General features: G+C 40.4%; 1 protein-coding gene across 1 annotated transcript in view; it reads left to right on the forward strand.

The window, feature by feature from the left end:
* Positions 1–27,214, forward strand: part of lrrcc1 (leucine rich repeat and coiled-coil centrosomal protein 1) — a 151,185-nt gene that overhangs the window by 105,320 nt on the left and 18,651 nt on the right. Inside the window, exons 13-15 of the mRNA XM_080194343.1 lie at positions 8,917–9,118; positions 11,399–11,584; positions 19,944–20,118. Of these exons, the coding sequence (XP_080050469.1) occupies positions 8,917–9,118; positions 11,399–11,584; positions 19,944–20,118 (563 nt within the window). The remainder of the gene's footprint in view (positions 1–8,916; positions 9,119–11,398; positions 11,585–19,943; positions 20,119–27,214) is intronic.

A 27,214-nucleotide genomic window follows, 5' to 3' on the forward strand; every position in this document is an offset into this window, starting at 1 on the left:
AGAAGTTCTCAAATACTTTGCCACAATGTTTTCAGAATCTTCCCCTCTTGTTTCCTGAGATCTCTAATTAAACACTGACCTTTCTTGTAAGAATCTGGTAACTCTGAGTGACAGGTGATCCAAACAGTTCAATTCCCTAAGAACACCTAAAGGGAAACTTGCCTCCGTTATTTGGAATGGCAGGAGCTCTGGTCAGCCCACTTTCCCTGGAGTGCCTCAATAGGCCAAAACTGAGCAATCAAAGCCGTTAGAAGCCAGGGTTTAGGGAGACTGTTTCAATTAAAAGAAAACTTGCACTTTGAATTTGTCCATTCAGTCTGAATCATTGTTATTGCAGTAACTTTAGGCCTTGGCTCTACAGAGTACCTTGATGGACCAAATGGCCTCCTCCTGTGCCATAATGACTCCCTCACTCTATATCCTTATTTTCTTTACAACAAAGTTATTGGTGGGATAGGCCTCTAGTGAGAGAAGATAGGTTGATGTTTTGAGCATTTTATACCTTTTATCAGGATGCATTTCTGTAAAGAGCAGAAGCCATCTGCAGCCAAGATATTGGCATGTTCTTTCCAACTGGCAACCAGCTACGTGTTCTCCTTTCTGTTTCAGAACTCCTATGTCTAGAGTTTTGTTTTGACTTTTCCTTTCCCCCACATTTTCTTGCCTTTTTCTCTTTATAGGCTTTCTTTCAAACCCCTTCGCTCCTTAAACCAATGTAAAAGTAAAATGCTGCAGAAACTGGAAATCTGAAACAACACAGCAGATCAGGTAGCATCTGGGTCGGATAAGTGATGTTATGATGACCTTTCACCAGAACTGAAAAAAAAACAGTTAACAGATGAGGCAGGAAAAGGAAGAGGGGGCAAAGAACAAAAGGAAAGATTTGCAATTGGGTGGAAAAGAGGAGAGATTAAATGGCAAAAAAGAATGGTGGTGCAAAACAAAAAGGAATATGATGGTGGGGGGAATGGTGGGGGGAGAACATGATGCAAGTGCTGAAATAACTGTTTCCTGTGAGCTCTGGCACTATTTAGCTCGAAATCCTTTCATTTATTGTGCTCATTCAACTTGTACTCAGCTAATTCAGGACTGAAAGCTCCATATTATGTTTCTGGAAGATTTTTGGTCAAACATTGCTGACAAAATGCTGAGAAATATTAAGAACACTAACGACAAGAGTCAGGGGCAAACAAGGTGGAATCGACCCTTCAACATGGCGACTTGGCAATTGAACCAGTGTTGGCCAGACACTTTCAATTGACGACTGCTAATATTATCAAGGTCATTGATAAGAAACTTGGTCTTTTAGTGCAAAGTATGAATACTCATGCTACAGAACTGTAGAATACTGATAAAAGGCTTGATGAAGCTAGGGAGAGAATTTTTGTACTATGGAAAATACAACTTCCTCAGTAGAGGCCCACTTACAATCCATAGAAAAACAGCTGCTCAATGTGTCAGAACATCTAGACAATTTAGAAAACCAAAGCCAGTGGAAAAATGTTCAGTTTTTGGTTTGCCAGAAGGAGCTGAGGGTGAGCTCCCAGTTAATTCTTTGGAGAGCTGGCTAACACACTTTCTCAACATAGAAACGAAAGCCAGGCACATTAAATTAGAAAGGATACATTGTTTACTTGCTTTGAGACCTAGAGACAACCAAAGATCTCTGCTCATAACTATGCATTTTCATAACTTCAAAAATCTCCAAAAAGTGATGGCATCAGCTAGGCATACCGGGACCTTGCTCTATGATGGAGCAAAGGTCTCTTTCAAGATTTTTTTAGCAACAATAGAACAAAAGTGTGACAGTTTCGATGAAGTTAGAAGATGACTAAAGGCCGTTGGAGCACAATATGCCTTATTGAGGGTGGCATTCAACAACTCTACAAAGACTTTTGATACCCTGGCTAAAGGCATGGCTTTCACGAACTCCATTCAGATCCCTCAGTTGAATGTCATAGTGACAGATTGCAGTTGACTGTAAAGTATGAACTTTGTTCCTTTTCATTATTAATGTCTTTTTTTCTGGGCAGGTACTTATCATTCTAACAGAGATGGTTTAGTAAGAGAGCACTATAGTGAATATTATACTTAAGAATGGCAGGGACTTGTACATGTTTTTAATGAATAATATTCTTCAGTGTATTCTCTCTAGTTAAGGAATACACTTTGCAGGTTGTATGATGTGTGAGAAATATCCTTTTTCAATAGCTGTGTACGTCTCCTTGGTATACGAATGGAAGGTGCGTTGGCATAGTCCAACAAAACCTCACATTCAGTTAGGAGAAGCCCCCCCCCTTGCCTAGAGTTAATGTTTTAGGATTGTCTGCTTTATGGTTTGGAATAGTCCTTGTGTGCTCTTTTTGATTTTGGTTTAAAGAACTGTTAGTTGATAACTGGTGTTTCTGTAAGACATTCTCTCTTCCACTTTCTTCCATCGGGAAAAAGATACAAAAGTCTGAGGCCATGCACCAACTGACACAAGAACAGCTTCTTCCCTGTTGCCGTCAGACTTTTGAACGGACCTACCCTGCACTAAATTGATCTTTCTGTACACCCTAGCTATGACTATAATACTACATTCTGCACGCTTGTTCCCTTCTCTATGAATTTTTTGCTTTGTCTGTATAGAAACAATACTTTTCACTGCATACTAATACATGTGATAACAAGTCTAATACACGTAATAACAAGTCTAATTTTCTAGAAAATACTATACGTCACTGGTACTTCATGCGTAACTGGGGATGTGGGAGAAATGTTTTGGTACATACTCGAAAATCATTGTCAGGTAAAAAGTCAACATATTTGTGTCGATGTTCCACATTCTCTGTTACTGAATAAATAATTGCAATAGCTACACTGAACCTCTATTTGTGGAATGTGTGGGGGATACACCTTCATGTTAAAAGAAAATATTCCATCTTTTAGAAAGGAGAAAGTTGACATAGCTTTGATGCAGGAAACTCATCTAGATGACAAGGAACATTTGAAACTGAAGTGGGATTGGGTCAGATGAGTCATTCCTGCCTCATTTTTGACAAGTAGATGAAGAGTTGTGATTTTGATTAATAAAAACACACCATTTAGACCTGAAATGTGTGAAAGATAAAGACGTAATGTATGCGATCATTAAAGGAATGCTGCATAGGGAAACTATTCTGATAATGAATGTATATGACCCTCCAAATTATTCTCCTGATCTTGTTACGAATGTCTTTATGGATTTTGCTAAATCAGCATCATTTAATAAATTAATCCATATGAAGGACATTAACTGTCACTTAAACTCTTTGTTGGACAAGCTTCTCATAATTTGGAATCCATCCACTCAACAGGCGAAGGCATTAGTATCTGTATGTGAGGAATTGGCATACTTGGACATTTGGAGAACAATACACCCTAAGGACAAAGTGTTCACCTTGTTCCCTGCTCCCCTCCAATGTAATATTAAAAGTGATATTTTTACGTGCCAAAAACAATATTACATTCAGTGATTTCCTGAATTATGATGTCTAATCATGGTCCTGTCATCCTGGACTTTATAACTCAAGGGGATATATTTACTATCTAGATTATGGAAATGTAACACATCTGCTTAAAACTGAAGTGGAACTAGGTCAGACAAGTTCCCCCATTGTCCCCTTTACTGAAGACTACACCATCATCCACTCCTACTTATAAGTTTCCTTTTGTGCCACACTAACTCACTCCTTCCTTTCCCATTCCAGAGTCTGTGTGCATTCCCTCCCATTCATATGTGTGGTATCCCATTCACCCCCTTGTTTATAAGAGTTTCAGTTTCCCTTGTTGGGCTCCAGCTTCCCAGCCCATGATATCCTCTCTGCCTGCCTTCGATTCCCCTCCTCCTTCTCCAAAACCTTTGCAAAGCCTTATTATCCCTTTGACCCCCTGCGTTGCCTTCTCCAACCTCTTGCAAAGCCTTGTTGCCCCTTTGACCTCTATTTATTTGTTATTCTCCCTCTCCCCTTGGTCGAACCACTAATCTCGAAATATTCAGTCCTGTCTGAGGTCCACTGCACAATTGTATCCTTCTAAAAACTGTGACACCCACCTGGCGCAGACCAATCCCACTACCTCCCATCCTAGTCACAATGCTGGTGTTTGTCTGACTGTTGAGCCTTGCCTGAATACAGCTGCACAGTGGTGTCCTTGTGATTATAGAGGCAGCCATCCGGAACAGACCAACCCTACACCCCCAGTACTGTGGCACTCCACTGGCATCACAGTGAGACTGGAGGACACAATGGCAAGTAGGCTAAATATGTTGCACTCCCCTCGTGAGGTCCAAAGTATGTATGCCACTCTTTTCAAATGATTTGATTTATTGGAGGGGAAAAGGCTGATCTTGAGTCAGTTGATACATGACATCAGACTTTTATATCTTTGTCCCAACGGAAGAAAGTGGAAGAGAGAATGTCTGGGTTGCTTGGGGTTCTTAATTATGCTGGCTGCTCTACCAAAGCAGCAGTAAGTGTAGACAGAGTCAGTGGATGGGAGGTTGGTTTGCATGATAGATTGGGCTACATTCATGACCTTTTGTAGTTTCTTGCAGTCTTGGTCAGAGCAGGAGCCATACTGAGCTGTGATACAACCAGAAAGAATGCTTTCTCTGGTGCATCGATAAAAGTTTCAGATTCAGACCAACATGATTTCCCATTGACGTGACACAAGATTAGAAGGCATGATTCTGGCAAGAAGCTAATTTAGTGAACATTCATGGCATTGTAATGAATGCAAATGACAATCACGCCAATCAGTCAGCAAGATACCTGACCCGCTGTTAGGAGAATCGCAAGCTAGTATTAAGCCAGTGGGTTTCTGATTTTTTTTTGGCTCTCATTATATTCTCCACTATCATCCACCGCGAAAGCTGCTGTGAGCAGGATGGGGAAATTCTGCCCTTTTGAGTTTACAGTTCTGATTTAATACGTAAAATACTTAAAACGTTAACCTATTTTTCCAACAGATGCTAACTGAGCACTTGTGTATTTCTAGCTATTTCTGTTTTTGATTTGCATTTGCATTCTCCTTATTTGCCGTTATTCATTTTTATCAACCAATTCCGAAAGGAGTTAAACACTTTCTAATTGTCCACATTATTCTGATTTATGTTATGAAGCTGTTTGTCCAGCCAACTGTGAATACAAAACTATTCCCTAAACTGGCAAGGATGTTTTAAAACTTGCTGTGTGTTGTTATCCTTTCTGGCTAATCGATGAATAATTAGCAGTCACATAATAAGGTGCCTGCCATTCACTAGGTGATATGAGAACTCATTAGCAGCAGTGAAAAACACAGTCAACTTGGGGGCTGTTTGGTACCCATTAAATTCCTTTACAGCCCTAATTGTAACAAATGCAGCTGCAATGACTGAAACAGCTGTGAATAGTGAATAAATCAGAGGGAATATGTCCTTGCCTGTAGAAGGAAAATATGGATCACTGAACATGCTGCTTTTATTAAAGCAGGAAGTGCTCGCAGCAGATATTTGGGATAGTGCTTGCACAAGAACCAAAGCCCAATATTTGGAGGAGCGGTGATGGGGTTGCTGTTACACAAGGATTGGAATTTTACCCTGCCACTAAAGACGAAAGTAGGGATTAGGGGGTCTATTTTGCTTCAACAGGCAGCAGGACCCAGGGCAGCATTTTGCCGACAGCTGCCAAATAGTTGGCTGCTGCCTGGGCTGCTGTCATATGAAATATCAGAGGGTGGAAGCTCAGTAGCATAATCACTCATTCTGGCTATAGATGGGACTTGCGTCTCGAGGATGAAAGTGCATCAATGGCTAGCGCACTCAAAGAAAGTAAGTGAACCAGGTACGCAGGTAGCTGTGCATCGTGAGCAGGCCACTGAGGGCAGATGATGCTGTTACTGCAAGAATGGCCATGAGCTGGGAATGGGCTTCAGCTGCCATTGAACGCCATCTCCACTGCTTCATCAGCGCTTGTATCTGTCATCAAAGCTCACTTGCAATGTGTTTACTTTTACCTTGTTACAATCTCCGTAGAGCAATAACTTACCCCTCACTATCCCGATCGTCCACCTGAGTTCAAATTCCTTCCCATCTTCATTCTGCATGGTAAATAATAAGAGTCAGCATTTTCTCAGTACAGACATGGTTGGTTCAATCTCTTGCTGCCTTCCTTCCATTTGGTTGCAGACCTCAGCAGACAAAACTACCACTGCTGTCTATGATATGCCTGGGTTTAAAGGGAAGCCAGCCACCAGATCTCAAAATGGCTTCCTTCACACTCTTCCACATGACAACATGAAACACATTAGCAAACTAATTAGTTATATTTCAGCATAACACCTTTCATCTTTGCCTGTATTTATTTGTGTTGCAGCACCATGAGGGATATTTCCTGTACGTACTGTATCTGTGTCTGAGGCTGGGATTTTTCAACCCCCCCAAAACTCTCCTCCCCTGTGGAGGATGTGGCAAACCATTGGCCTCAGGTGGGATCTCCAGTCCCACCAAAGTCTATGGACTTTGATATGGCTCACCCACTGAGGAACCTGTCAGCGGGACCAGAAGATTCTGCTAGCAGGAAAGGCCGTAAAATCCCACCCAGAGTGTCAGCTGCTGCATTAAAGCAAACAAATTGGCTTGAGACAGATGAACAATAATGTTCAAATTACCCATTTTTAACCAATTTCCTGTCTCCACTTTACCTACTAATTATCAATTTTCCCCTCTGTAAAACATGCTTCTCATGATTCAACGAATGATGAAGATATATAATCAGGAAATCTCAGCAAATGAGATTTCCAACTTCCAATGAGCTCAGAGACTGCGGAGAATTGATTGTAATGTCCTTTGTTAAAAATCAATAAAAAAAAGTAATTTCAGTGTTATACTTAATAAATTTATTGTCTCAGATAGGATTTGAAATTATACCTTTTGGATTAAGAGCCCAATTATCATCCAACTGAGCTAACCTGGACTGTTAGGAGCTCCCTGTGCAAAGCCTTAACATGCCGAGGGAAAATAATATTTCAATAAACTCATTAAATTTATTTTCATGGTTTTATATAGTATGAAATTGGTGTTCTGTACTGTGGGTTTGACCCCTCTGAAGATGCAACCATTCTTCTACCTTGATAGCATTGCAGGATTTTAATAAGACATTCAGTCCCAATCACAGCAATAACAACACTCATTCAGTGGTGATTTAAGTAGACAGCTTTACAAAACTGGATTTCATTTAATTATTCAAAGAAAAATTCCAGCTGCACTTCCTGTCAGTGATGAGAATTACAGTGGTCATCTTCAGAAAGGTTACCGGACAACTGTTTACAACGTCATAGCCATAACACCTTCCTGGGACTTGGGTGTTTGGAAACATGTGGCCTATTCATGATATACTCAGTACCTTCTGGCATTGTTTCCAAGTGTAAATACTTTAAACCTACCTCTCCATAAAATATTCTTGAGTCTATCTCAAGTCTCTTAACAGTTAAATCAGCACAGGTCATATCTCCTACAATTGAAGCTACAATCCCATAATATAATAATCTTATAATACAACACCACGTGCAATCCTAAACCATAAAAAAGTTATAAACTTCAATTGTAACATCCTTCTGTAGCTTTTCCAAACTCATGGTGTGTACCATTTATTCAAAACATTGTTTTAAAACCACACTAAGGCTAAGATCGAGCATTTGATCAAGCCCAATATGGGGTGCAGTGCCTCATTTTGTCAGCTTGGATTTTGTTTGTCTCCCTTGTCCGGATCTTGAACTGGATTCAGTTTGATCTTGCATTTGGCTTTTGGAGCAAGCAAGGAATGGATTTGGGTTTGTCCAGTCCATTCTGAGCATTGGCTTTATAACTTTAAGAATGGAGTTCAAAAAAAATTTAAATCATTAAAGTTCTGTTTGGTTGGATTAATTTATTGTCTGCACACTGTTTATTTTTTAAAGTTTGGCTTTTCATTTGTGGGTATTACTATGTAGACAGGTAGAAAGCAAGGAATAATGTGAATGAAAAGGTAAGAATTCTAAATAATGGGTGCAGTTCTCCAAAAAATGACTTGAGTGACATCTCTGACAAGAAACATAGTGCAATTCCTGCCAGGTCAGCCGGTGCAATCCCAATCGCAATCCTACCCCACTACATAATTTCTTTAAATTGGAGGAATGATTTGTGCCATGAATGAGGGTGGTGGCGCTAAAAGACAGCAGCAGACTGTATGCCATTTCAAAACGACGTTCTGATCTCAAAATGAGATTAAATACCCACCTCTTTGACAATTGTGCCCCTCCCCACCCCTTCAGCGTCCCACATCAGCTCCTCACCCCCTCAAGCGATCAAGGCTCTGCTATGGGGTCGTCAAAGGTGCACCCCTTGGCAGTGCCAACCCCAGGTTGGCATTGCCAGCTTTGCACTGCCAGGTACAGTCTTGCCATGTCCCCATCTATACAGGGGAGGGGCCGTAATGGTCTACGAATCCTCTGGCATAGTTGTTATGTCTGGTTTCCGTTTGTGGAGACAAGTGATTCCTGCTGAATTTACGTCATACCAGCAGGTGGAAACATATGAATTTCCTGAACAATTCAGCTTGAAGCCAGTTTTGTATATTTAAATTCATGGAATTGAGTTCATGCCCTTGCTAGGTGTGAACAAGATTAAGTCTACTGGGAGAACCTGGGAAGATCACAAACTGTTTGTGCCTGGCACGAATCCCGTTTTGGGGCTTTCGTTGAATTTTCCCAACATAGCAGGATTTGCGCTGGGCACAACGGGGTTGCAGGATTGCCTTCATTGTTGTTTTGCTTGGGAATTATTGAATATATGGAGATTTTTTTTGGGTTACAGTAGATTTGAAATACATCATTATTAGTAATGTGAAATGACTAAAGAAAAATAAATCTCTTCCATAGGAAGGAAATAGAATCCAGAGTTTCTTTGAGTGGGCCAGAATTTCATGCTGCTTTGTCCAGAGAAGTGGCAAAAGAAGAAGAGAGACATGCTGAACAATTGAAAGGACATCAAGAAAAAATTGACCTATTAAATCAGCAGTACGTTACTTTAGAGGATGAATTTCGCATGGCTCTTACCATTGAAGCAAATCGATTTAAAGAGGTAATTAAATATTATTTTCAAGAAAAGCCATCCACAGCCTAAAAGAATCAGTTAAATTAAGATTTGTTTATCTTGACATCAATCATTGAAATAATTAAAGGTGATCAATACATATTAAATTGTTTTAACAAAAACAGAAAATGCTGGAAAATCTCAGCAGGTCTGTCAGCATCTGTGGAGAGAGAATAGCAAACATTTTGAGTCTGGATGACCTTCCTGATTCGAAACGTTAGCATTGTTCTCTCTCCACAGATGCTGTCAACCTTGCTGAGTTTTTCCAGCATTTTCTGTTTTTGTTTCAGATTCCAGCATCTGCAGTAATTTGCTTCTGTTAAGTTGTTTTAATGTAATTTATAAAGGTTTGATTAAATATTATATTTATATAATGTCATGTACAATACTTCGGTGATAATTTAGAATAGATAAAGAATTGGTAACAGACCAAGCAGCAACACCCAGGCATTGTTTTAATATTCTTCAAAACAATTGGAAGCGCAGGCAGACTTAGGGTTCAAATAGATAAATCTTTAAAAGCCCCAGGACAAGTTGATTGATGAAACACATACAAGAATGCTAAATTTTACTAACGTAGACATATTGCGATAAAAAGAATAATGTTTAAACCATTATAAATCATTAGTTAAGCTGCAGTCAGGAAATAGCGCCCAGCTTTGGCTATCCTACTGCAGTAACAAGATCAAAGCCAGGGAAAAGAAATAGAAGAAACTTCCCGAGATGATATCAGGAATAAATCACTTTAATTATGAGGTGACACTAAGAGAAATGAAAGCATTCTTCTATAGAAGGTTCAAGGGAGAACTGATAAGTATTTCAATTTGAAGTTCTTCCGATAAAAAAGAATTAAGAAAAACTGTTTCTGCTGGCTGTGGCGTTGGCAACTAGGGAGCACAAATTTAAGATCAGTGCTATAAGAGCCAAGGAAAAAGTAAGGAAATGCAGATATCAGAATTAAGAGATAGAATCAAATCTCATAACTTTCAAAAATGAAGTGGCTAAGGGAAGGGATGTGGAACTAAGGCAACTCCAGGACTAATTAAAGTTTGGGTTGAGAAGGAAACTGCTTCATGAATTGAAAATTTTTCCACACCCATGCTTGCAACTGACTTATTGAGTCTGACATTGCAAGCAAGAAGAGTTAAAAACAAACTGAAAACCATAACCTTGATGGGCAAAGAGTTATAGTAGCTATGACAGCAATTTTTTTGTGACAAAATCACAATAATAACAATGTTGTCATCAATATAATCAAATTAGAAAAACAGCTCCTTTTGTGATTTGAACAAAATAATCCCCGAGCCTGTGGCCAAGGTGCACAAACAGGCCTTCTGTCCTGACTTTGAGGTGTTTATTATTAATATTACAGGATTAATATGGATAAGGAAGACCTTATGACTATTTCAGCTAATGCATCCAGTAAATACCTGCAGTCTCCCTCCATCAGAGCAGCCGTTTGGTTCTTAACTTATTCTAAGGTTTTCCCTCAACACTTCTACTGAGAGTCCATATCATATATGAATAGCTACCTAATATTAATTATAATTTATCCTTTACTAGTTTGAACCCTATGTCCTACTGAGGTATTCTTTCAATTTGGTTTGAATTTTTTTTTGAGATACATCATTTCTACATCATTTGTCATCTTTCTTTGTGCATCAGGATTACGATCTGAAAAATGGAATACTTTGTTTTTGAATTAGGAACAGATATTCCAAAATATGGTGCAGATGAGCCTAATTCCCTCTGCTGCTATGAAGTTTGGATTTGTTGTAGCTTATGGCTCAGTTGGTAGCACTCCTGCTGCTGAGTCAGAAAATGGTAGGTTCATTTCCAAAGGCAATAGTGAAGCACTAATGGAGTGCTGCACCATTAAAGTTGCTGTCTTTTGGATGAGATGTTAAACCAAGCCTCTTCAGATGAACATAAACAATCCCATGGCACTGTTTTCAAGGGAAACAGAAGAGTTAGCTTCGCTGTCCTGGCCAACATTTGTTTCTCAGTCAATTTCACAAAAAAGCAGTTTGTCTGGTCAATATCACATGATTGTTTGTGGGAGTGTGCTGTTTACAAATTAATTGCTGTTTATCCTACATCACTACATGACTACACTTCAAAAGGACTTCAGTGCCTGTGAAGTGCTTTGGAGAACCTGTGATTGTGAAAAGCACCATATAAAAAGCAAATCTTCCTTATTATTAGAGACTGAATCATTTACTTAATATGTAATCTGTAATGATATATTTCTTTCAAAAAAAAACACAGGTAAAGAATGGCTTTGATCATGTGACGGCAGAACTCGCAAACTACAAACAGGCCTTTGCTCAGTCACAACAGAAAGAGAAACAATCAGGAACTTTGGTTCAGGAGCTGACCACCATGGTGAAAGAGCAGAAAGCTAAGATAGCAGAATTGGCAAAATCCAAGCAGGAAACATTGTCAGAGCTTAAGGTAAACCGGATTACATAACAGGTCCCAGAGGAGGTCGATAGGAAATTAATATAATGATGTTCAACAGTTATCATTCTTATAGTATCTCATGTATCCTCTATTCTTGTTTAACTGATGATCATGGTATTTAACTTTCGATAAAGCAAACAGAATTATAGGGAGTGTTTTAAGGCCCTGCCAACCAGTATACCGGTTCTACACTTGCATATTCTAGTCTCCATGGAGGAGGTGGTGTTGGCTATTACTAGTCATTGTTGGCTGGTGGTGGGGCTGAAATCATTGAAAGTGACCGTATCTTCGTACATAATCCTCCTTCTGACATCCCACTTTTCCCTCATCTCCACAATCGTTTCTAGTTACAAGTTACAAAAAGTATGAACATGTACTTTGCCCCTTCCCATTATCACGGATTGACCTTTTGCTTTTATCCTTGAAGATTGGCAACCTGGCTAGGCAGTAGGAAACACCAAGAATGGAAACACTACATTTGACACTGCTTGGTTGCAGGAGTTACCAGAAAGTAGACATTTTTAGACATCAGTTCACCTTTTGATTTCTCCTCAGATTTTTTGACACAGTTTACTTCCTTAAGCCTTCAACTCTCTCAAGATATCTGCAAGGCAGTGAGGCATTCACCCATTGCAATGAGTTTGGTTCATGAGAATCATGATGTGTCCACATGTGGGCATGCCTGCACACAATGTCTGGAAGCCAAACCTCCTCCACCTTCCCCTGAAGTTTTATCTTAGGGATGCAAGGAGCCCGGTGTTCGTGTGTCATCACAAGAAAGTACAGCTGAAATCTTGCTAATAAAAGGACTGAGTACTAGCAGTGGGGGAGAAAGCTTTGTCTATTGATGCTTAATTTAAATAATGGGTTTTACAATTGCTTCTAAATTGCACTTTTATGACTATTAACATCTATATATATTTCAATTTGGTGCTGATTTATTCATGTGTGAATATTGCAAATACAAACATTCCTTCCATAAAACAAGAACCTAAATTTCCATCACACTAATGGTCTATTTCTGGAGGATGTAAAGCTATCATAGTCCCATTCTGCAGACATGTAGCCTGGACGTAATGCGGTGCTAACAATTTATTTTCAATTACAAAAAAAAGTAGTCTGTAGCGTTAATTACATTCCATTGATTACTTTGGCCAGGAAAATCACAAGGGGTGCCTGTTCTATTTAAAGTGCTGTAAGTTCTTCATTGTAAGGAATGTTGTGAGTGCAGAATCATGTTACTTTGGTTATAACCAAAGCATTACCCCATGCACAAATGTGCACCTCCAGCTCTACCCCTGACTTGTAACTGCTGGTAAGGTTTTAAAGATTGTAGAAGTTTGATAGGGTAGACAGCTTTTTTGATTATTAACACTTAGTAGCAAAAAGGCAAGTGGCATTTTTGTTTTGCTTCTAAACCTTGCCTACTTTGGTATTATATTGTAACTGATGTCCATCAATGCTTTTCTGAAACTGCCCTTCCCAATAGCTTCTCAGCCAGTGCAAATTTGACCACTGCACCAAATGTATCTAATGTACATTGAAACATGATGACTTGCAAGTAGATATGGCATTAGCTCAGCAACTGCTGCATAAATCAGCATTAAGATTCAAGTAATGTTTTTCATTGTAGGTCAGATTATCCAAAAGATCCTTAGTGCAGAAGGAGGCCATTCAGCCCATTGAGTTTGCACCATCTCTCCGGAAGAGCATCTTACCCAGATCCACCCCCCTTATCCCCAAACATTCGCCATGGCTAAGCCACTTAATCGACACATCTTTGGGCACTAAGGGGCAATTTAGCACGGCCAATCCGTACATTTAATGTACACTTTTTGGACTGTGGGAGGAAACTGGAGCATCTAGAGGAAATTGACATAGATATGGGAATATGTGCAAACTCCACACACACGGTGAAACAAAGCTGGAATTGAGTCCAGGCCCTGAGTGCTGTGAGACAGCCGTACTAACCATTGTGCTACCCTGCCACCCACTTTGTCAACAAAATAACAATACTCAGCATTTTCGTTTATTCCTGTCAGAGGGGCAGTAATTATGAAACTGCCAACTAATTATGATACTGGAATAGCAACTGTGAGTTCAAAACCTGCCATGGCAGATTGTGAAATGGAAAGCAAAAAGTCTGGTAATTATGATAGTACAAAAATGCCCATGAAAACTACTGGTTTACAGTTAAGAATCCAACTTATTCTCTGATGTCCTGAGGGGAAGCAGACCTGCAATCCTTCTGCAACCTAGCATGCGTGTAATTTCAATCCCACGCTTTATGGTTGACTTTTAATGTCCTCAGGAAAACTAGGGGCAGGTAATTGCCTAAATCTGAAGAATCAAAAAATTTTGCTTGTTCCTACAATTATAATTGAATAAGGACAGAGTTATAAAGAACAAGTTGCCTACAGGAGCTGTTTCTTGATTAAAAATGATTTTTCCTGTGGTCTGTCAGCAGTGGTTCAGTTGAGAGCACTCTCACATCTGAGTGAAAAGATTATGGAATCAATTTCCACGCCTGAGCATAAAAATCTTAATTGACACTCCAGTGCAGTACCGAGAGAATGCTGCACTGTCGTAGCTGTCATTTTTCAGGCAAGTGTTAAACCAAGGCACCATCTGCTTTTTTAGGTAGGCATATGACATCCCAGGACATCATTTAGATGAAGAGCAGGGAATTAACTCCAGTGTCTTGGTTTCCTTTTTTTATAGCCTTGTTAACCCATGGTGCAACATTTAGTGTTTGGTATATTTGCACTCTGAGATTCCTTTCTTCTTTCACTCCGCCTTGATTTGCATCTATCAAGTAATAAGAGACCTCCTTAGTCTTCGTATAAAAATGTAGTCCCTCATTTAGAACGTAAGAACATAAGAACTAGGAGCAGGAGTAGGCTATCTGGGCCCTCAAGCCTGCTCCACCATTCAATAAGATCATGGCTGGTCTTTTTGTGGACTCAGCTCCACTTACCGCCCACTCAACATAACCCTTAAATTTTTGAACTGTAAAGGAATTATCAATCCTTGCCTTAAAAACATTCAATGAGATAGCCTCAATTGCTTCACTGGGCAGGGAATTCCGCAGATTCACAACCCTTTGTGTGAAGAAGTTCCTCTTCAACTCAGTCCCAAATCTGCTTCCCCTTATTTGAGGCCATGCCCCCTAGTTCTAGTTTCACCCTCCAGTGGAAACAACTTCCCTGCTTCTATCTTATCTATTCCCTTCATAATCTTATATGTTTCTATACAATCTCCTCTCATTCTTCTGAATTTCAATAAGTAATTCAAGTCTCCTCATAAGCCAATCCTCTCAACTTCGGCATCAACCTAGTGAATCTCCTCTGCACCCCCTTCAGTGCCAGTATATCCTTTCTCAAATAAGGAAACCAAAACTGTACACAGTACTCCAGGTGTGGCCTCACCAGCACCTTATACAGCTGCAACATAATCTCACTGTTATTAAACTCCATCCCTTTAGCAATGAAGGACAAAATTCCAATTGCCTGCTTAATTACCTGCTGCACCTGCAAACCAACTCCTTGAGATTCCTGCACATGGACACCCAGGTCCCTCTGCACAATGGCATGCTGCACTTTTTTACATTTAAATAAAAGTCTATTTTGCTGTTATTCCTACCAAAATGGATGACCTCACACATACCAACATTGTACTCCATCTGCCAGACCCTCGCCCACTCACTTAGATTAACTATATCCCTTTGCAGATTTTCAGCATTCTCTGCACACTTTGAATTATGACGCACTGCATTTGGTCCCCAACTCCAGATCATCTATGTAAGTCGTAAACAATTGTGGTCCCAACAGTGATCCCTGAGGCACACCACTGGCCACTGATCACCAATCAGAAAAACAGCCATTTATCCTCACTCTTTGCTTTCTGTTAGTTAACCAATCTTCTATCCATGCTAATAATTACCTGTAACACTGTGCACCATTATCTTATGCAGCAGTCTTTGATGCGGCACCTTGTCAAATGCCTTCTGGAAATCCAGATACACCACATCCACAGGTTCCCCATTGTCCACTGCTCATGTAGTGTTCTCAAAGAATTCCACCAAATTAGTCAAACATGACCTGCCCTTTATGAACCCATGTTGCATCTTACCAATGGACAATTTAAATCCAGATGTCTCACTATTTCTTCCTTGATGATAGAGTCAAGCATTTTTCCTGCTACAGAAGTTAAGCTAACCGACCTATAATTACCTGCCTTTTGTCTGCCTCCTTTTTTAAATAGCAGTTTCCCATTTGCTGTTTTATAATCTGCGGGCACCACCCCAGAGTCTAGCGAATTTTGTTAAATTACCGCTAGTGCATTTGCTATTTCTCCCATCATCTGTTTTAGTACCCAAGGATGCATTCCACCAGGAACAGAAGGCTTGTCTACCTTTAGCCCCATTAACTTGCCCAACACTACCTCTTTTGTGGTAATGATAGCTTCTAGGTTCTCACCTGCCATAGCCTCTCTGTCATCAATTTTTGGCATGTTATTTGTGTCTTCCACTGTGAAAATCGACACAAATACCTGTTCAGTGCCTCAGCCATTTTCTCATTTCCAGTTATTACGTCCCCCTTCTCGTCCTCTAAAGGGCCAGTGTTTACTTTCGCCACTCTGTTCCATTTTATATATTTGTAGAAATTTTTGCTATCTGTTTTTAAATTCTGAGCTAGTTTATTCTCATAATCCATCTTACCTTTCTTTATAGGTTTTTTTGTGGCTTTCTGCTGACCTTTAAAGATTTCCCACTCCTCTTTGTTCCTGCTATTCTTTGCCACTTTGTATGCGTTTTCTTTCAATTTGATACCCTCCTTTATTTCCTTAGATATCCATGGTTGATTATCTTTTTTTCTACAGTTCTTCCTTATCACTGGTATATACTTTTGCTGAGCACTGTGAAAGATCGCTTTGAAAGTCCTCCACTGTTCCTCAATTGTCCCACCGTAAAGTTTTTGCTCCCCCAGTCTACCTTAGCCAACTCCTCCCTCATCCCTTTATAGTCTCTTTTGTTTAAGCACGAGACACTGGTGTTGGATTTTACTTTCTCATGCTCCGTCTGTATTTTAAATTCAACCATACTGGGATCACTTCTTCCAAGGAGATCCCTAGCTGCAAGATCAATTATTTGCCCATTCTCCAAGGATGTTAATGTCCCCTGTAATTTCTTGCCGTTTCCTTAGAATTGACTATTCCCCCTTTACCCTCTTACGTTAGATTAGCTTAATCAATACACCTATTTTATTTTATATGCACTTACATCATTACACATCTCATCATTTAATGTCATGTCTCCTGTTCTATAGTTGGAATTATCTGAGATATTATCCTATTTACTCCCTAATGGTTCTACTCCCATCACTGTCCTATTTGTTTATTGATGTGCCTGTAAAATAATGTACTTTTTTTTATTCCTTGGCAATATAATGCCATTGTTCCAATTTTCCTTCCTATTTTTAACTATTTTGCCTCTTCCCCAAATTACTGATTTGTTGTCTCTCTCTCCCTTATTTCAGACTCCTCTCTTTACAATATCTTAACCACTAAGTCACCACTAAATTTAGCAAAACATTTAATAATTATAAATATACAGTTCAGGCAACCTATCATCTAAAAGACAGAGTGGTTGTTCTTGTGTGAAGTATGACAGGTTGCAAAATATGACAATCTCTAATGCAATCTGTAATGCTATAATGTTTTGCATATTTGTAAACAGGATGAAAAAGTGTAGTTTTAGTATATTAAATTGCATCTGCCATTATACAGGATCAGAACTAAACCGCTCTCTTGAGATGGCTAATGAAGAATCATGGGTTAAGGTTTGTCTTTGTGCATAATTATTAGTCAATTGATGAGCAGTAAAGCAATTCATCCAGTCAGCCTTGCAACGCATGACAAACACGCACAAGGTCACATTACTGCCATAATTTGTAATTGATCTTACAACTCCTGTGTACACTGAACACCTGTTCATAGACTTCTATATGACGCAGGATCATCAAAAAAAAACTAGGGGTGGAATTCTCTAATTTCATCTATGGAGGGACCCATTGCGAGTGAGAACAGGAAATTTGGCACTCCAGCCACAACTCCATTAACCTTCAACGGCACCAAAAAATCTCAGCCACGAACGAGGTGGGCAGATTTTGGCCTACTTCTTTAATTTGCATCCACAAAGTCTCATTATCATGTTTCATGGTGCGAGTAATTACATCGTTGCAGTATATGACTTGCACAACATGTACAGTAGCGATACCAAAGAAAGAAGCAGCAGTTCACTGTAAAGATCAAGTCCCAAGTTAATTATATTGTATTGACAGAATAATAATTATATTGTCATGTCAGGGGGTGCCATAGTGGTTAGCACTGCTGCCTCACAGCGCCAGAGTTTCAGATTCAATTCCCAGTTTGAATCACTGTCTGTGTGGAGTTTGCATGTTCTCCCCATGTTTCCATGGGTTTCCTCTGGGTGCTTCGATTTCCCCCCACAGTCCGAAAGACATGCTAGTGCATTGACTATGCTAACTTCTCCCTCAATGTACCCAAACAGGCGCCAGAGTGTAGTGAAGAGGGGATTTTCACAGTAACTTCATTACACTAATAAATAAACTTTAAAAACTTTAATGTTTTAAGGACACCACTTGAAAATTTTCATGTTAAAGTCATTTCTCAGTTGAAGTGAGAATTTTACCAGCTCATTGGGCTGGGAGTTGGAAAGATTACCAAAATGGCGCACGAAGGAGATGGGTGACATGCTTGTGATCTTCCCATTAGCATGCCATTTTGTCAGTGGATGGAAAGGTGCCAGATGCCCTGCTTGACCAGAGCCAATTGAGCCACAAGTAACCTATGAGAAGCCTCTTCCCTTCTCTGCTGTAATTTTACCAGCAGCTTGGGAGAGGAAATCACTTTATTGTATGGGGAGATTGTCAGATAAACCCTGGTTGCCTCCTTGCAGGCTCTCATGGGGGAGAATTGGGGGATTCCTTTTTTACAACCAGGTGCCCTCCAATGCCAATGGCTGCCCTGCTGCAACAGCACTGCCAGCCCTCAGCGGCTTTCCCGATCACAGGAGCTTGCCTGACTGGTTTTGATGTCCTCCAACTCTCACTTTAACTGACTTTGAAGGTGCCTGACTGTTGATGTACCTTCATTCTCCAGGTGCTGAGCTGCAGTTCTTCTATTGGCTCTTATAGGGACATTTTCCGTGGCAGCAGTCACTTAATTGCTACTGCTGGCAAAATGCTCCCCAGGTTCCACTGCCACCAACCCCACTTGGCAGCACCTCTGCCGTCTATATGAAATTCAATCCACAGAACTTACTTTTATTGCCTTGGATCAGCTAGCTTTAACAATTATTCCTTTTTTGTCATTTGTTTTGTAAGCAAATGAGGCTCTCTTGGGTCCAAGAATAGAGATTAAAAATGCAAACCTTTAAAACAATGAAGGAATTTCATCAATTTTCTGTGGTTCATGTCATGATGTATAATAACTGTTCAGCCCCCACTCTTCATGAGCATTAATTCTGATTAGAGTAATTAGTTTTCATTATACTGTGCAATATATAATTCTAATTCATAGTTGTAGAACAAGTGCATTTGATAATGAATCCAACATTAAGTCAATTATAAATTTGACACACCATTCATCATATTCTGTTGAAGTTAAAATGGAATCCTCCCATATTCAATCATTAAGGAAAGACAAAAATGGTCAGGGTAAGCAGCAAATTGGTAAGAACTTGTACATAATGAGAACTTTGTCAGGAACAGTGTTCGAATGTGATCCAAATCCTTCGCTATTTTTGTAAATCCTGGAACTCCCTTTCTGACAGCACTGTGAGTGTTCCAACAGCACATGGACTGTGGCAGTTCAAGAAGGCAGCTCACCAATACTTCAAGGGTAATTAGGGATGACAATATGGGCCAGTGACACCCACATCCCATGACGGAATGAAAATAGATAGATTTCCTCTGTTTACTTCTTGCAAGTGCTGAGGTTTGATTCAGTATTTGAATTCCAGCGTACTTTCTTAGTCTTAACTTGTATATTGATATTGCAGATTAACAATATATAATTCTAAATGATCATCTTAATGATTATTTGGGAAAATAAATTTTGGTTCTGTGATCAGCATTATAGGACTTCAATGCCAGTTCATACAACAGTTAGTTAGCAACCCAAGGACTGAATTTCCATTGACATTATCCAACTCATAATTTGAACAGAGGAGCTGCAGAAAAAATGCAATGAATCCCTGAAGAAATTATCCCACTAAAGATTATTCTAAGCATTTTGATGTTTGAAGTTCACCTCAATTTTAATATAGAGCCGGTTACGGACACTGGAACACATAGCTGAAGAAGATAAGAAAAAAACTGTTCAGATTGAACTACTTAAGCAGGAGAAATCGAGACTGATTTCACAGCTAACTGCACAGGAGTCTGTGATTGATGGCATTCGAGCTGAAAAGAGAATATGGGGACAGGAGTTAGCCCAACAAGGTAAGACTGTCTTATTTAACTGCATTGCTGAAAAGAAAACATTTAAATGCCTACTTTCACATCCTTAATTTCAAATTCAGCCAAGTGAGTAGTGATGAAAGTCATAGTATCAAATGTTTTTCCAAGAATTTAAATAATCCATTAGGTCATGTAAAATGGAACAAAATAGATTAAAAATGACTGAGAATTATTTGAATAATGGTAAAGTAACACAAATGTTGTGACAATTGAATTTTTAAATGATCAGAAATTAACAATATTAGGTTAAGACTGGTTTCAGAGAAACCTCTGGAAACAAGTTTGGGGCAAAATCAATGATCACTGAAACAAGTGCAGGATAGATAAGGAAAGCCAGCATAGATTCATTCAGGAAAAATCATGCTTAATGATCATGCTGCAGTTCTTTAAGGAGATAACAGAGAAGATTGATAAGGGCAGTGCTGTTGATGCGGCATATATGAAATATATTTCAAATCCCACTTTCCATCGTTTTTCCCTTACCACTGCCTCACCTCCCCCCACCCCATCTGGGCCGTCTGTTACCTGTTTCAAGTTGCCCTTTGACACACTACTTAAATTTATTCTGCCAACAACACATCCTGATCTTTTAATCTGCCACCTTCTTAACCATGATCTGCCACTCTTCTTAACCATGATCATCACCCTTCTGTTTTTGCTGTCCGTGACATCTTTGTCAATCTCTCCCTTGCCTCCAGTCATCACTAGCCCTCTATCCAGCCCCCACAACAATAAGTAAAAGAGAACTACAAGTTGGTTTGTGGGTGAACTTTAATTTGAGCAGATTGGAGAGCCCTCCTATCCGTTTAGGGTCTTGCATTTTCAAGGTCTTCATGTTTATAACCTTGCTGCTTGGGTGATTGGGTGATACTTTGATGGTTTTTAGTGGAACTCTTGTTCTACAAGCAGTTTCTTGCTGGTTTTTAAAAACAGACAGCAAAGTGGCTCCCCCATCACATGATTTCAACAAGTTCAAAACCTTTTTTTCAAACAAAGGATAGTGTGCATATTGATTTCAATCTTCCTGTGTTCTCATTTGACCCCTGGAGATTCTCCCAGCTTTGTTTGGTTGCAGGCAACCAGCATAATAATAGAGTGGCAGGTTGATAGGATCCATGCACACCCATTGAACACACATTAGCTAGAATTTTACCATCCCGGGAATCAGAGCAGGTTTTTACTGTTTCAGGACGAGCGAGGCAGTAAAATCCAGCTCATTGAGTTTCAATGTTTCTTTTTGCACAGGCCAAGTTGATCAGAATTTTAAAGTTCTTTTGCCTCTCAATCTCTCTTGCTGTTCTTTTTCTTGGAGTATGTTACCATTTAATATCTGCTCTGAATTAATATTTCTTTCAACTATTGTCATCTATTCTCGTGAACGTAAAAGTCATCAGTGTTAAGCTGCATCTGCCATCTCTGCCTACTGATGTAGCCTGCCCAAGTTTCTTTGAACTTACTTCAAACCATCTAAGATATATTCTGCAGTAATCCAAGTTCAATAATCTATTTAACAATGTTTGAAATGCCATTGTGGAGCTGGAAAATCACCAATGCCTACTATGTTCTTAATCTTTGTCAAAGGCAGATCGTGCCTTTCAAGCCTGGTTGAGTTTTTTGAAAATGTGACTAACACATTGACAAAGGAAGAGTGGTAGATGTGGTTTATATGGACTTCAACAAGGCATTCAAAAAGGTTGCCCATGCAAGACTTATTGAGAAAGTGAGGGGGCATGGGATCCAAGGGGATGTTGCCTTGTGGATCCAGAACTGCCTTGCCCAAAGAAGGCAGAGAGTGGTTGTAGATGGGTCTTTTTCTGCGTGGAGGTCGGTCACCAGTGGAGTGCCCCAAGGATCAGTTCTGGGACCCTTGCTCTTTGTGATTTTTATAAATGACCTGAAGGAGGAAGTGGAGGGATGGGTTGGTAAGTTTGCTGATTTCACGAAGGTTGGAGGTGTTGTGGATAGTTTGGAGAGATGTCAGAAGTTGCAGCGTGACATCGATAGGATTCAAGACTCGGCAGAGAAATGGCAGATGGACTTCAACCGGAATAAATATGTAGTGGTACATTTTGGCAGGTCAAATGGGATGAATTAATATAATATTAAGGGTAAGCTCTTAGCAGTGTGGAAGATCAGAAGGATCTTGGGGTCCAGGTCCATAGGACTCTCAGATCGGCTTCGCAGGTAGAGGATGTGGTTAAGAAGGTGTATCGTGTACTGGCCTTCATCAATCGAGGAATTGAGTTTAGCAGTTGGGAAGTAATGCTGCAGCTGTATAAGATCCTGGTCAGATCCCACTTGGAGTACTGTGCTCAGTCCTGCTCGCCTCATTACAGGAGGAATGTGAAAGCCATTGAAAGGGTGCAGAGGAGATTTACAAGGATGTTGCCTGGATTAGAACATAGAACAGTACAGCACAAAACAGGCCGTTCGGCCCACTAGTTGCGCCGATCATATCCCTACCTACCAGGCCAATCTATAACCCTCAATCCCATTAAATCCCATGTACTCATCCAGAAGTCTCTTAAAAGACCCCAATGAGTTCGCCTCCACCAACACCGACGGCAGCCGATTCCACTTACTCACCAGCCTCTGAGTGAAAAACTTACCTCCGACATCTCCTCTGTACCTACTCCCCAGCACCTTAAACCTGTGTCCTCTCGTAGCGACCGTTTCAGCCCTGGGAAATAGCCTCCGAGAATCCACCCTATTTATACCTGTCAACATCTTATAAACCTCAATCAGGTCGCCTCTCATCCTTCGTCTCTCCAGGGAGAAAAGACCTAGCTCCCTCAACCTATCCTCATAAGGCATGCCACCCAATCCAGGCAACATCCTTGTAAATCTCATCTGCACCCTTTCAATAGCTTCCACATCCTTCTTGTAGTGAGGCCACCAGATCTGCGCACAGTGTAGTGATTGGGTGGCATGCGTTATGAGGATAGGTCGAGAGAGCTCGGTCTTTTCTCTTTGGTGAGACAAAGGTTGAGGGGTGACCTAATAGAGGTATTGATCGGTTGGATTCTCAGAGGATTTTTCCCAGGGCTGAAATGGCTGCCACAAGAGGATACAGATTTAAGGTGCTGGGGAGTAGGTACAGAGGAGATGTCAGGGGTAAGTTTTTCACTCAGAGGGTGGTGGGTGAGTGGAATCGGCTGCCGTCGATGGTGGTGGAGACAACTTCAATAGGGTCTTTTAAGAGACTTCTAGATGACTACATGGGACTTAATAGGATTGAGGGTTACAGATAAGCCTAGTAGGTAGAGATATGATCGGCGCAACTTGTGGGCCGAAGGGCCTGTTTGTGCTGTAGTTTTTCTATGTTTCTAACCTTAAATTCTCATCTATTGAACTTTACCATGTGGTACAAGTAGAAGTTACTGTTGGCATACGTAATGTATTTGTATCAGTTTTGCTGATTGAATGGAATCATTAACATATTTGTTTGAAATTTGATTGCATTTTAATTAAAGTGGCAGGAAGGAATTTAATAAGCATTGTAATTTTTAATCTATAATTCTTGCAAGGACAGGAACTATCAATGAAGATGAAAGCAAAAAGAGAGCAAATATGACTGTACCTAAATAATGACCAAAAGATTATTTATATTTTTATCAATGCAGAGCCAGAACTACCTCTCAGCATGTAAATAAGATCTATGTTATTTCACTGTGCCTGATTATTTACAATGTCTGGGCAGGATTTTTCATGATGTGGAGGTGCTGGCATTGAACTTGGGTAAACACAGTAAGAAACGCCATCAGATTTCAGGGTTTGCCCCTTCGTCAGGTGAACTCCCACTCACCTGACGAAGGGGCAAACTCCAAAAGCTGGCGGCGTTTACTACCAAATAAACCTGTTGGACTTTAACCTGGTGTGTGACTTCTTACAAGATTTTTCAGACAGTGGGTTTTGCTGCTCCATCATCCAAAGAGTCATTGGGGAACACGTCACCACGAATCATGACTGCCCCATGTTCACCTAACACTCTGGGGAATGTTAAATGGTTGGAAACAGGACTTCTACCTCTCTTGGGGTGAACGTTTTGCCTCATAAAGCTGCTGGCCAATCTCATTAGCCCTGTAGTCCCAGCTACACCAATGGCAGTAATGACCAGGACTGGAACTACCTGCACCCACCAGAGTCCAGAACTGGTAAAACGCAGGTGGTCTCCCAGCGGGGTGGTGAGGTGAGTCTAAGCCTAAGGGGATTGAGGGTTTTGATGGAGAGACTAGGGGGAAGGGACCACTCACCAATAATTGGCCTCAATTATGGCAAGGATGGGTGGCCTGCTCTATTCTTCACCCGGCTTTGTAAAATTGCAGACAGGTCGGGGGCGGGCAGGAGGGTAGCAGCAGGCCACACATGGAATTTCACTGTCCATCCCCTCATTTGTAAACCCTGATCTTTCAATGAGCTTCACTGCATTTATAGGAAGCTTTAGATTATCCCAAAGTTAATAAGATTATATATAAAACATTAATACCACCTTGTGGTTCTATAAACAATGTTGGTTCTTTCTATGACAGCTTTAGGGAAAGGGAAATGCTTTCAATGTAGAATATTTCCTCTTTATATTCCCTTCTTTCTTTCTCTGAGAGTTTTTTTTTTGCACCTTAGTGGTTTGTGGACCTGTATTCTTAATGTATGTGCTCTTTCACAGACCAAGCCTACTTCCATTCAGAGCATAAATACCACTACCATTTTGCTCCACCTTTCACTTAATAACATTGAATCCCATCTGCTTGTTTTTGTCTATTTCCCCACCGTATTGATATTCCTTGCAGCTTCCTTTATCTTAATGTTTAATTTAAGCTCATATTTGGTATCACTGATGATTTTGATTTCACTTCCTCTATTGATGCACATGATAAACAGACTAAATTATTATTACTAAGCTATTCTGTACTTCAGAATTAACCCTGAGGGATATCAGTAGGCCGTTAACCCCTATGCCAAATTCCCAACCATTTTGCTACCCATCCCACCTAATTATTCATCCTTAATCATTTCTATAGTTTCTTGTGTGGTATGTTATTGAAGGCTTTCCTAAATTCCATGTTGTGCATTTACCCCATCTACCATGTTTGTCACCTCTTCAAAGAATTCTGAGATTGTCAAGCATGATCATCAGTTTTGAAGTCCGTTTTGATCACTTATAACAATTTTCTCTTCATCTAACTACATGGTAATTCTGTCCTTAGTTAAACACTGGCTTTTAATTATCCAGATTAGCTGTGACTTTTTGAAAATGGGTGTTACGTTAACCACTCTCCAGCCTTCTTGCACATGTCTGCGCTGAATAAAGACCTGAAATGGTATCAGCGATTTCCTGCCTCAGGATCCCAGTGTGTATCCCATCAGGATCAGCTTGACTAAACTAAATTTTCCTCAATCATTGCAGTTGGGCAGCACAATGGCTAGCACTGCTACCTCATAGCACCAGGGACCGGGGTTCAATTCCCAGCTTGGGTAACTATCTGTGCAGAGTTTGCACGTTCTCCCCATGTCTGCATGGGTCCCCTCCGGATGCTCTGGTTTCCCCCCTCAGTCCAAACCACTCTCTGCTGCGGGAAACATTCTACATTCCTGCCACCACCACGGGGCTTTAGTCCTCATACAGGAGAATTCTGTCCTCGTTCTACAATTGAGTGCGTCAATTTGTCCTTTAACCACGCCAAATACATTCCACATAATACAGCAAGGTGGACAGGGCCTGAAATCAGTAGTCCATCTGCCATTTTGAAAAAAATTATTAACTGATCAGTTGGCAAGCCAATTGTTTGAAATGTTACACTGCCCATGCCATAATGTGGTTGGTATGAACAGGTGGGCGAGAGTAGGGAGTCAGCTTAGGATGGAAGGGGGAATGCATCTTTTGGTAGATGCTATATGCATATTGTCGCTGCCAAGCATGACCTTCCCTCACCCCCTCCTGGGGCCATGGGTGGGGAGTGTGGGGTGCATACAGATCTTTGTGCCCCTCAGCAGTTCCCATCAAAAGCTTTGAGTTTTGCAGAAGCTGTGGTAAACTTCACAAAAGTCACGCTACGTTTGTAAGATATGAATATTCTGTGTGGGGGGACATATTGCAGGGAAGCCACATGATGGGATTCGCTTCTGGATGGGATATCACGGACAAGGGAGGCAGAACACATTTCACACATCCATGGTTCATTGTGGCAGCAGCACAAATTAGAAGTCAGCTGCCTTCAAACAGAAGCTAAATTTCTGAAACACGGGCTTTAGACATAAGAGAAAGGGTTTAAAACTACAAAATTCTTCAGAGAGGTTCAGGATTCTGAACAGTAGACATGAATGTGCATTAAGTTACTTGAATCTTTAAATGTTAGGGGAAGAAATTAGCCTGCTGTAACTCAGTTGCAAAATTAGTACTTCCAATTTCATTAGATGTTTGTTGACATAAATCTGAGTGTTATCATTATAGGATTAGAACTGCTTGATGAATTCCAGCTTCCACCATCATAGTGAAGTCTGTAATAGATACAGGGCACTTAGAACTTTATTTCATCTGAACGTGGCCCCTAAGGTCTGCCCATGGTGGATACTGGGTGAGTTGACCTGGAGGCTGTAAGGATAAAAAGTGATTGTTGGTGTGAGTTGGCACTCTGTAGGCACAATGGATGCAAAGAGTTCTGAGGATGGTTGGGAAGCATGAATTAATACTAACCAGCATGACAATGAAAGATCTGGGGAGGGCAGAAAGACATAGGTTGGCATGGATGCGAGAAAGGACCATAGTGAGGGTTAGGTCGAGGGTTAGATGGACATTGGTTAGCATGAAAGGTATGAGGGACCAGTGGGTGGGCAGCATGAGTTGGCATGAATGGAGTATTGGGAATTTGTGAAGATGACAGCAGGAGGAAATTAATATTTTTGGGGGTGGCAGGTCCGAATTCTGTTAGCCTGTGCCAATCTGAACATTCGGGAAAGCCTCGCCTGAGACAGCTTTGAGGAGTCAGAAATTTTTTCAACTCTGCATACCCGACTTGGGAACAAAAATTAAGCCCTTCTACTTTACTTCACAAGTTAATATGTAACTGATATATCTGAAGCT

Source organism: Carcharhinus amblyrhynchos, chromosome 8, assembly GCF_965287045.1.
Source record: "Carcharhinus amblyrhynchos chromosome 8, sCarAmb.v2.hapA, whole genome shotgun sequence".
Taxonomy (NCBI): Eukaryota; Metazoa; Chordata; class Chondrichthyes; order Carcharhiniformes; family Carcharhinidae; genus Carcharhinus; species Carcharhinus amblyrhynchos.